The sequence below is a fragment of the Dioscorea cayenensis genome, chromosome 7 (assembly GCF_009730915.1).
Source record: "Dioscorea cayenensis subsp. rotundata cultivar TDr96_F1 chromosome 7, TDr96_F1_v2_PseudoChromosome.rev07_lg8_w22 25.fasta, whole genome shotgun sequence".
Lineage (NCBI taxonomy): Eukaryota > Viridiplantae > Streptophyta > Magnoliopsida > Dioscoreales > Dioscoreaceae > Dioscorea > Dioscorea cayenensis.
Window position 1 is genome coordinate 14,488,985 of NC_052477.1, and position 12,177 is coordinate 14,501,161.

The window sequence follows — 12,177 nt, forward strand, 5'->3', positions numbered from 1 at the left end:
AAGGGAAGCATCCTACTTACCTTGTAGTCAACTAGTTGGTCAAACTCCACATTCTTCTGCTGAAGTTGATAATCTATGAGAAAAGTGACAGTTGTGAAAAACAAACTATAAAGCTTAGAGAATTCACAACAAAGTATAGTACATACTTAAAATGAATCAAGACATTTTTGTCCCAAAACTGAAATGATAAATACTGCAATGGTTATTATGATAGGGATGCAAGTGTATGTGTCGATCATGTAATATAAGTGTGCGTAAAGTAAGATGTCGGTCCACAGGGAAGACTGAGGATACTAGTAGTAACTCTAATTCTGAAAATTAGCCTAATCAATTGAGTGATGTGTGTAAATAAAAGAGCATCAGACAAGAAATACGGAAATAAAATAAGGGAGAAATCAGGGAAACAAACAATGTCCGGGTTTGATAAAGTGTGGGATAAGGTTGTCTAGGTATGCAATCATATTTAAACCAAGAGATTTCTAGAATTATACTAAACTCCTCAATAGAGGATGAAGAGTAACTGAAGAGCTGATACAATCATCTACACAGTCGCATTAACACTCTATGAAACCTCATTGTGGGCTAATGAGAATCTCTTAAGTAGGTAATTTCTCTTATAAGGAGAGATTACCCTTAATCCGAATATAGAATAGAAATGTGATTTCTCCAAAAATCTACTTCACATGATTGCAAAGAGCGTGGAGATACTCATTAACTAACCCAGGAGAATTAAGGGAGATGGAGTCTCTAAAATACCCTATGTGTAGGCTTACTCACACTTCCCTCTAATCATGACATGTCTATGTTAGGTGGGAATTTTTTCTCGTCGCAAAGCACATCGAATATGATAACTAAAGCTTTCACCACAATAGCAATCGAGCATTCAAATATGCAATTAGATTCAAATAAAATGGATTGCAATAAAGATATCAAGTAAATCACATGAGTCTAACAACCAATTTCAAAAGATAAACCCTAGAGTTAATTATTCCTAAACATCTACAAATTAGCCCTCCATTAGTGGAGGACAATCACTCAACAAGCAAGACATGATGAGAGACATTGAAAAACATAAAAACCCCTTCTCAATCATGCCATAGGAGAATCACCAAAGAACCCCTAGAAAAGTTTCCACGCACCTGATAAGTGCTTGAGTAGACATATTTTTCTATATGTTTTACATGCATTGAGCATCATTTTTACCATGCTTTATGTCTCATATAGTATATTTGGTCTTCTTATGTGCAATTACGTTGTGAATGCCTTGAAGGAAGAAAAAGAAGCAAAGATAAGTTATGAAGGCACATTTTGGGAGTTTTTGCGCAACCTAATGATCAAGACACAAGAGGAGCTCATGTACATGGAGGTATGTGCCAACTCCCAAGAGAATTCAAGCCAATTTACTAGTTGGAAGGGTATAAAGGCAGTTATATCCCCATGTCCCTACTCTATGTGAAGAATGCATGACCTTCCAAATGATGATTCGACAAAAAAAAGTCTTATAGCCTACCATTTGGACGTATGCCCGACCATGTGGCCTCAAGAAAAGAGTTTGTGAGCCTCGCTGATGAAGAGTACTGCAGGGAAAAATATTGTAGCAATTCATTGTAGCAGTAGTGTAGCAAAAATACTATAAACACGATCGCGTGGAAATTCTACGCGGTCACGTGGGAATTTCTGCAACTCACATGGTCGAGTGAAGGCACATGACAAACACGATTTAGGCTTATAAATAGTTGTTTTGCCCTATTCTTTGGAAATCTTTTGTGCGGCTCTTGAGGGGTGAGACTGCTAAGGTTTTGAGAGATCTTTACAGCTTAGGAGGTGCTTCTTCATCAACTTTAGTCAATTCCTTCTCTGTCATAGCATCAAGGAAGCCACCGGCGACCCTAGCTTTAGAGTGTATCCTTCAAGACGTCGAAGCTCTCCGAGTTTGGTTGAGTTTCAATCTTGTTTGCCTAATGCTTGCTTGCCTTATTGATCTTATGGTTGTTTGTTTTGCATAATTTGTTGCCTTAGTGAGAGAGAGGTCTCCATTAAGGTTAGAACGCCAAGATTGAAGAGGGTTGAGGGTGTGAGTCATGAGATAGTGGAGCATCCCATTTCCCCTCCGATTGGTGTATTTAATCTCCGTATTCCCTGAGCTTTATGCAACCATATTTGGTGTGAGGTGTGAGATTGAGAGATTTCTCCGTCGGGACCTTGTAAGGGGTTAGGGACCTTTCACCTAGAAGTAGGGTTAGGTCTATTCTTAGGAATCGGATGCACCTTTTGGAATCCCTAGAGTGCTTTACGGTTATATGTGGTGTGAAGTGTTGAGGTTGAGCGATTTCTCCACCAGGATCTCGTAAGGGACCGGTATCGGTGATCTGGAGGCAGGATCCAATTATCTTTGAATTTAACCTACTCATTCTAGAAACACTTTACCACATCTAGTTTCTAATATCTGAATCTTAGGGGAAGTATTGCCTGAATACCCCACTTTTACTGATTGAGATCTCTCTCTATTTTACCCTTACATATTCGTCTTCAGTATTCATTTCTTTACACATTATATCATCACATCATCCCATTTATCATTATGCCAGATAGCAGAGAAGCAGTTAGTACTAGTAACCCTATTCCCTGTGGATTTGACTACCCAACTCACCGGGTATTTTATTATTTCGACACCCATGCACTTGCGGTATACCATGCAAATTGGACGTGTCAGCACCTCACCAAGGTGAGCTTGATGAGTACGATCTCCTATCACCTTGAAGCTGATCCAAATCTCCTCTAGAATCGCCTTTTGAACCCTGGAGATTCGTCTCATATATTCTTCCCTTATCTTTGCCTACAAAAGGGAACCAAGAAAAACTAAAAATGCCCTAAAAATTTTCATCATATTTATTTATATTTGGCTGCTTACTAGCTGGTTACAATTGTAAGGGCATGGCAATAAGGAGCTGAAGAAGATGGGTCACGAGCCTTACTAGATCACTTATGACCGTAAGTCCCGTTAGTAAGGTCTTTTGTATATGTTACAGTGCAGGTTACGGCCATAAGCATTGGACCGTAAGGTTCTCTATGCTGTACCTTGCAATTGCCCTTATGGGCGTATGCTCTAGTCTTTAGCTTCTCTGGATGATCCTTACCGGCAGCCTTATGGGCATAAGTCCTTCCTGTAAGGTCCTCTTATTTGGCAGTGAACGCCTCCTTACGGGCATAAGCATACCCGCAAGATTCTATGAAAAGTTCTTATGGCTGTAAGCCAGGCCGTAATCTACCTGTAAGCCACCTAGTTTGCCTTGTCCTTATTCAAATGATGCCGAGAGAGCTCCAATTTCTTCGTTTAAGATCTGTAATTCTTATTTTGGCTCTCTCTCATCTTTAAATCCTATTCGAAGCCTGAAAATGCAAGACAAACTAGATTTAGTATCGAATTCTACTTAATAATCCAGTACGTGCTAAATGAGTGTACAAAATGATATGAAATATGTGAGTGTTATTCACTCATCAACCTGTATTTTATATTTTTGACAGTTTATTTCTTTCTCCTCCATGTGTTAGGTTTTGAGGACTTGCAGGCTCATCGAGCTCCCACCCTCTGGGTCTGCGACAATTTGTCCACGCACCGGGTCCAACCATGCCGGGTTTGGGGCGTGTTATAGTTTTAATCAAAGTGGCATTTATTTTTTATAATTTTCAAATAAATCATAAACTACTTCAAATAATTCTTAATAAAGGAATAATTAATATTCACTCCTCAATTATATAATTTTTCATATAGAATTATTATTGTATATATGTTTACTTTCTTCTATTCAAATAATTTTATTTCTAGTTATCTATTTTTATATTTAGAATTTTTTTATTATTTTTGTAATTTATTAAATTTTTTAAAAGTTGGTGTTTAATTTAAAAAAGAAAAAAAAGTCTAGCACGAACCCATTTATGTTCTCACTACAACAAAAAAAACAATTTGCGACACATTTTTGCGACACAAAAAATAAAAAATGTGCCGTCAATCGCAATTTGCAACATAATCTGCGACACAATAAAATGTGCCGCGTTTCAGATTTCGCAAATATTTGCGACAGTTTTGAAGACTATGTCACAAAATTTGCAACACAAAATAAAACATTGCAAATTTAATCGCAATTCATGGATCTTTGAAACAATATTTGCCATTTAATTTGCAACGATATGTGACAATTTATTGCGACACAATTTCTGTGTCGCAATAAATGTTGCAACTATTTGAGACTTTTTTGCAACACATTTGGATTGTTGTAAATTGTGTTGCATCTTGGTGAGATTTTCTGCAACACAATTTTATTGTCGCAAATGAATTATTTACAACCATGGTTATTTATAATAATTTTTTAACTATGTTTACAAACCTATTTTAAAGACTAATTTACAACCCTGAACATTAACTTTTATAATATTTTTCAAAATAAACATTCCGATCTATAAATATCCAGAATAACAATGCAATACAAAATATAATAGGTCAAACATCTAATACAACAAACATATACAAAATGTAATAGTCCAAAATGTAATAGTTTAGCATCATGTTCTAGATCAGTCTTTGTAACCAAAATTTCTTCTACAGTAATGCCATCCACAGTATCAACTATCACCACTGTGTCATCTTCACTGGAGGAATGCGCATTCTGTAGTTGATCGCATAATTCATGGAAGACGACATCTATTTCTTCTTCTGACTCAATATTATCAATGCGTGGCAAAATCAATGACCGGTTGAGGCTCACTTTTAGTTGATTTAAGCTCTCACGGGCATTTTGGGCTTTAAAATGTCCACGATTGGTTCTGAGTGAGTTGCCCAAAGAAGAATTTTCTTTTATAATTTCTTCCTGCCATCAACCGTAAACAAGGGAACAGTCTTAGTGACAACATGTAATGTAATAATAATTTACATTTTACAGGCTCATCTTTAGCTGACAAATCTGGTCACTGAGACCACTAAAATCATCATTAGATATTTCATTGATTACGGACTTGTTTTGAATTTCTTTCGCAAGTTACCTAAACCTCACGGTGCTCAAAGTTCCAGCTTTGTCCCTGATTTTCCAACAAAGAATATTACTCTAGGAGACAATAGCAGAAACTTCACGCACATTTTTCATTAAAAAATACCTATTATCTGGAGAAATGGAACATAAATAGGTGACCTTTGCATTTCCACCAAGAGTATCTTTCAGTAAATGTGTGAGTGGGGAATCCCTGTAGGGAATTTTTCGGTCTTCTCCAGTACGAGTAACTCCAGAGAGAATGTTGATCAACTTCCTAATGTTCTAAAAACAATGCTATATATATATATATATATATATATATATATATATATATATGAATATAACTAATGTAAACAGATAATAGGCGTTGGCAAATGAGGCAATTAAAATAGGGTACAATATTTTGATGCTAAATGCAACTGGTTCCTGCGGTACGTAGTTGTAATACCCAAAATTGAATATAATGAGATCTGTAATATCCCAAAAATTGTGATTGATATAAACTAGCTGCAATACCCATTATAACATTAATATTTCTTTGTTCCACTTCAATACATTTGAACAGCTAATATTTAACCCGTTTAGCACAAAATGAATATCTAATGACAATATTTTATATTGCTTGAAGTTTTTCTCATGTTTTAGTTTTTTTTTTCACTTACATCAACCACAAACATAGGTGATGTAGTGTAGACAAGAAGAAACAACATATATAATAATCAAAGATCAAAATAAAATGGAGATATATAACAAATTTAAGCAATCATAAATATATTATTCTCAAATTAGTGAAACACAAAATAAAATGCAAAAATGAGTTATAAGTCATATCACAAACTAACATATATATTCTAACACTCTATAAACCTCATGCCCCTAATAATGTTAGAAACTTTTATCAAAGAACAAGTGGAGAGAAAAACATTCGACTCAATAAGAATAAAACTCAGATATTTTCATTCAAAAAGGTACTAAATATATAATTCCTAAAAATAAGAAAAAACAAACTATTACCTAATGATACACTGAGAAGACTTTCACGTGTCTACGGGAACCTCCATGCATGGCCTACAAGCCAAAATTGAGCACAAACATTAGCAATCATTGAAAGAGATGTACTTGTATAATACAGGCACAAACATAAGTACATACATACATGTGTACAAAAAGAGATCTACCAAACTTTGTCATGAACAAGATCATCATTAATTATTTTCACTTAATAATCTAATGCAGATATACTTATATAATTATTATATATGTATTTACATACAAATGTAACATGACAAAAATCAAGTTTCAACTTTTGTTGCATGTTTCACTGAATCATGTGAGTATCAAAAGAAAAAGAGAATCTTTCTTTAACTTGTATGTATATATATATATATATATATATATAGCACTCACATGTTGATGAGACACTAGTATAAGGGAGACAAGGAGAAAGGTAGAGAAAAAGAGAGAAGCTGGTGTGCTGTGATGGGGAGACCTCCATGCTGTGATAAGGTTGAGATAAAAAAAAAGGTCTTTGGACACCAGAAGAAGACATCATCCTAGTATCATACATCCAACAACATTCTTTCCAATCAATCATTACGACATGTACTTTGCAGCTCCAAACTAAACTGCTTCATTGCTAGTATGATGAGGAGACCTCCATGCTGTGATAAGGTTGGGATAAAAAAAGGTCCTTGGACACCAGAAGAAGACATCATCCTAGTATCATACATCTAACAACATTCTTTCCAATCAATCATTTCGACATGTACTTCGCAGCTCCAAACTAAACTGCTTCATTGCTAGTATGAGTATAAACCTAGTTAGATGAGGCTCATAAAATCATGGGAGATGATATCTGCAATTCTATGGCATTCCTTGGTTTTCTTGGTGCAGATATTGTTAAAGCTCTTCACAATTGATCAATAGAATGATTAGTTATTATAGGTAAACCATTTTCAGACTGGCAGGAGCATTTTGGGAAAGGACAAAAGAAGTTCTCTGTTTCTTGTTCATGTTTGGAAGAAGCTTTGTGCATACATACCTCTAAACAGTAATATAACATACATTGAAATGTTACGGGAAACATCAAACCCATTTAAAGAAATTGTTTAAACAATTGGGTGCAATGCTTGCTGTTTTCTTTTTTGTTCAATGTATTTGTGAATTTCCAGTTAATTCAAAGCTCATTTTTCACTCGAGATCGTCATCAAATGTAAAGAAAAATAGAAAACACTCGAGATCGTCATCAAATGAAGGGATTCAAAACAAGAAAAACCTTGGAGAGATTGACCATCTGATAACTTTGATGGGGATTATGATCAAATCTACAGCGAGATTGGCAAGACCCGCAAAGCAAGCGCAACACCGAAAGGTCCATAAAGAACTGCACATAAATTATCCCCAAAAATAAACCAATTTAATTAATACATCTTTGAATTGAACCCTAATTACATCTCATTCTGAGAAAAATCAGAGAAAAAAACAAACAAATAAAAAAACTGACCCTAAAATCCAGATGACGGCACCGACGAGTGAATGGAAGTAGAAGAACACTCCCCAGTCCCCAGTGCCCTTCGTTCTCTTCCTCAGCGACACGATCCGCACCGACGAGCGATGGACATGAGCATGACCCACCACCAGTATCACCTCCCGGACTTCACTCAACTCCTGACTAGACCCATCTCCGACGTGCAAACTCATTTCTCGGGAGCACCGCCAGACGTTGTGCTGTTCTCTTTTCAGCCACAGTCCCAGAAGAATAGAGCATGGGATTCCAGAAGTGGATGATCCCAAGAGTGCTAGCATTCCCAAAGCTTTTAGAATCAGTGTTTTCAGACTCGTCGGACCCGGGTCGACGCCTACTTAAAACCGGTCCGGTTCAATATATAAAACCGAGTTTTGATAAAACCGGGTGAACCCGCAACCCGGACGATCGAACCGGTGACCCGGCGGATCATCAACCCAGGGTTTGCACCAATAATTCTTATTTTATTTTTTTATAATATATTAATGTTTGGGGAGTTATAATGTAAAAATTATAAAAACTAAGGAAGGGAGAGACCAAGGGAATATTTTTTTATTTTTAATTTTTTTATGAATTTTTTTAGTTGTGTATTTCCTTGTGAATATTTTTATGCTTCTCAATTAATTTTATATTAGTTTATTATTATGTTATTGGGTGTATTTTACATTTTTTTAATGTGATGTACTTCAATATTTATTTATATAAAAATACTCGCTTAAAGTTTTTAAAAAAATCATGTTTTTTTATTATTTTTTTATTCTTCAATATTTAATTTTTTTAATTATATATAACTAAAAAAATTATATTATTTTTTTAATAAAAAAATTATTGACCCCTGGGTTCAACCCGGGTTGAACCCTCGACCCATCGACCCCTCACTCTTCTCCCGATCGATGCGGTCCCTGCTCGAAAAACCTTGTTTAGAATAAGGACAACCCATGCCTTATTCTAACCGTATGTTTGCCTTGGGATGTGGTCTCTTTCGATTAATTGTTCACTCGGTAGAGTCGGAAGTCATGTGGAGGAAAAGGACGTGATGCTTGGAAAAAATGCCCGTTGGATTTACCTCAGGATGTGTTCCAGGTTTGTGATTAATATAGCTTTATTTTGAATGAAACCTTGAAAAAAGGCTGAATAAATTTTTCTAAAAATAGAAATGCATGTTTTTCCCTTGTAGAATTTGTGAAGTTATTACAAACGTATGACTATTATTATTTTTATTTGAAAAAAATAATTTAAAACCAGATGAGGATCTATAGTGAAATGAAGAACAATTTGGCAGTGAACAAAGAACTTGAAATATATGAGATTTACCAAAATATCCCCGTATCGTACCACGAACTGTTGCCCCAGCACCCCCAACTTATCTCGATGTATTTGCCTATTCACCATGTATATGAGCCATATACAACAAAGCTGTATATAAATTTACTACGGAATTACAAAAACATTACAAGGGCACAAAATTAAAATAAAAAAAATTATAGTTTATGATTAAAAAAACCTTTTAATATAGAATAAACTCAATAATTCAAAGTCATCGTATATATTTGGTAATATAAAATGTAGGATCAATGATTTTAATTAGATATATTAATAATATCTGGACGGTGGTAATTTAATGTTTTTTTTTTTTTGTTTTTGGCTCTGTCAACAAGCTTGCTTTGCTTAAAAGAAATCAACATTAAATTAAAAATTGATATATATATATATATGTATATATAACTTGTTTTAATTAAGAAATATGAATTTATTGATTAACGGGTTTAATTTTCTCCAAGCTGAGAAAAAAATAATCAAGACTTTGGTGAGCATCTCAAGTTAATATTTAAAAAAAAAATTACTTTTGAAGTCTAGTTGATATATAATCACTATTAAAAATGGGAGAATTTTTAAATGTGCCTATTTACTCTCTTTATTTTAATTTGGACTTCATCACTCCCTCTATTTTTCAATTTTTGTTTACAATCCAAACTATTAATGTGAAATGATTAAAATATTAAATATTAATAAAAAATTAGTTTTTTTTAGAAAATATTATATTTAATCTAAATCGGATTCGGGTGAAAGTTAGACCCGATCCAATATTTAAAAACAAAGCTAGGACATTCACAGTTGTTCTTTCCCTCCTCACAACCCTACTTCCGCCACTAATTCCGAGTTGCCTTCCGTGGAGACACCTTCTCAACAAAACATATTACGGTGAATTATAAAGTGGAGTTCTCTTGCATTACCCACAAACCAAAACCCATCTTTTTGGATGGGAGAAATATATTTTTTTATTATTAAAATTTGCGACACATTTTATGATGGAAATTGATCGTTGCAAATAATGTGTCGCAATCTGTATCACAAATCAATTTCATGTGTGTCCAAATTTTGCGACACAGTTTGCGACGCCAACAAATCATTGCAAATAATGTGCCGCAATCTGTGTCATCAAACCAATTGCATGCAAGGTGCCAACATTTGCGACAAATTCTGCGACACCAATAGATCGTTGCAAATAATGTGTCACAATCCGTATCACAAACCATTACATGGTTGGTGTAAAAACTTTTGCAACAAAATCTGCGACATTCTCGGACAGTCATTTTTTTGTGACGCAATTTAGTTATATCTGCAACGTTTTTGGTTTTTTGTCACAAATGACTGTAATTTGTGTTGCAAATCTGCGACACATTTATGTGTCACAAATATATGTGTCGTAAATAGCATTTTTTTCATATAGTGTCTATTGAGTGTCGACTTGGAACCAACTGACCATACAAACCTGCACAACTACAAGTGGTCGTGGCCTGCCTGGCCACGCACACTTTAGAAAAATTATCCAAAATATTAAAAGAATTTAAGATAATCGAGCAGACTTTTATTTTTGAGATAGATCTAATATTGAAATTATTATTGAAATTATAAAAAACCTATTATGTTAATTTTAAATTTTTTTAAAGCAAACCTGCAAAACACGTATGGCATTCATTCAAGAATTCTTTGAGGGGTTATTTCATTGATAGCTACAAATATTTGCATTTTATAATGCTGTGGCTACAAAAGAACTTTATAACACAAAGGTCACTTAATTTTTCTCCGGTTGCACATGAGGCCATAATGGCATGTTTATAAGTTGTTTCCGGCGAGTGTGGTGACGTGCTGTTGAAGTGGCATTAATATGGCACTGACATGGCACTGAAAACTGCTTTAAAACATATCATTATGGCCTCACGTGCAATCAGAGAAATGTTAAGTGTTTTTTGTGTTACAAAAAAAGTTTTTGTACCACAGCGTTATAAAGTGCAAATATTTGTTATCATGAGTGAAATGAACCCCTTCATGGATCAGTCAATGTCCGCACATATATCAGAAAATATACATAATTATATTATTTTTATAATGTGCATGTAAGAGTCACGCTGCATGGTTTTTATTTAAATTAATTAGTTTTGAGATTAAGAGGGTATTTTATTTTATATCATGGGAATGCAGCTTTTTTTAGAGATTTAAAACAAAGATGAATTAAATTAATGTATTTTATCTCACATGAAGTCCTGCCATAAGGACATGGTATATAATATGCCCAAAAAACATAAGGTTTCTGAAGGCACATTCGCATGCAAATACCGCTTTCAAGGGCATACAAAATCTGATTATGATGACTTGAATATATCCCTATAAAAGCTTCAAAACTAAATTTTAGTTTTAGTTGTTCCATTAAATACCATCTTTTAGTTTGAATTTACTATTTATGGCTAGAATCAGGTTATATTCAATTTTATACGTAATTATATTATATTATTCACAGAAATAAAATTTATTTTAAAAAATAAATATGTAATTAATTTTAATTAAAATTGAAGTAGAGGGCAATGATTGAGTATATGATTTGCTCATGAGATTTAATTTTACATGCCACTTCATCCTTGTAATAATATAAAAATAATTATATATATATAGCTTGCAGAGTTCATATCTCATACTTGTACGCATCCCTCCATCTATCAAATTGAGGAACAATTATTATTTAGTTTCATAAAAAAAAAGAAAAAAAAAAAAAGAATTCTAGTCCCTGTTTCCAATATCATGTCATGCATGCATGAACTTAAGCTTATGTACATGATGGTCTATGTCAAAGTAGACTCCTTATGATTATCCGGCAGCAAATCTTGCTTCGTATGGATCTCTCCATCAACATCTTAATTTGTTTTTGTTTGGTAAAGATCTTCCATTCTGGATCATGAAGTCGTTTAGAAGTTTTGGATTTTATTTCTAATTTGTTCCTGGTTTTTTTCTCAATTTGTAGCTTTGTTCCTTCTTGTTTAAGTTTTAATAAATAGCTAGCTTCTCTATTTGGAGAGGTTCTTCAAAAAAAAGAAAAAAAAAGAAAGTAGACTCCTTATGATGTCACACAAACTTTGCAAACTTTAACGAATTCACTTTACGTATCCCTTCCAATGTTTATCCATTAGATATCTTCTGATCTGGTATGTATCACGTGGCATCATGCATCATCCCCAACAAAATTGCAAAAGGAAATTTGATCTTATCAATTTATTTTAGTTTCACCTTCAATAACCTTAATTTCCAAAAGGTTCATTCACCATCTCCATATTAATTAATTATTAAATTAAATTT

The 12,177-nt window shown here is 33.9% G+C and overlaps 1 protein-coding gene across 2 annotated transcripts; it reads right to left on the reverse strand.

The window, feature by feature from the left end:
• Positions 1-4,429: 4,429 nt before the first annotated feature.
• Positions 4,430-7,835, reverse strand: LOC120264418. 2 transcript variants are annotated; one of them, XM_039272231.1, is made up of 4 exons: positions 7,528-7,835; positions 7,300-7,407; positions 6,039-6,092; positions 4,430-4,865 (listed from the first exon to the last, which is right to left on the reverse strand). In XM_039272231.1, exons 1-3 carry the CDS (start codon positions 7,827-7,829, stop codon positions 6,062-6,064), a joined length of 441 nt encoding a protein of 146 aa, XP_039128165.1. In that variant the 5' UTR covers positions 7,830-7,835; the 3' UTR covers positions 4,430-4,865; positions 6,039-6,061. The 2 variants fall into 2 exon arrangements, with proteins under 2 accessions (XP_039128165.1, XP_039128164.1); XM_039272230.1 differs by lacking the exon at positions 4,430-4,865 and adding an exon at positions 5,252-5,298.
• Positions 7,836-12,177: the final 4,342 nt, after the last annotated feature.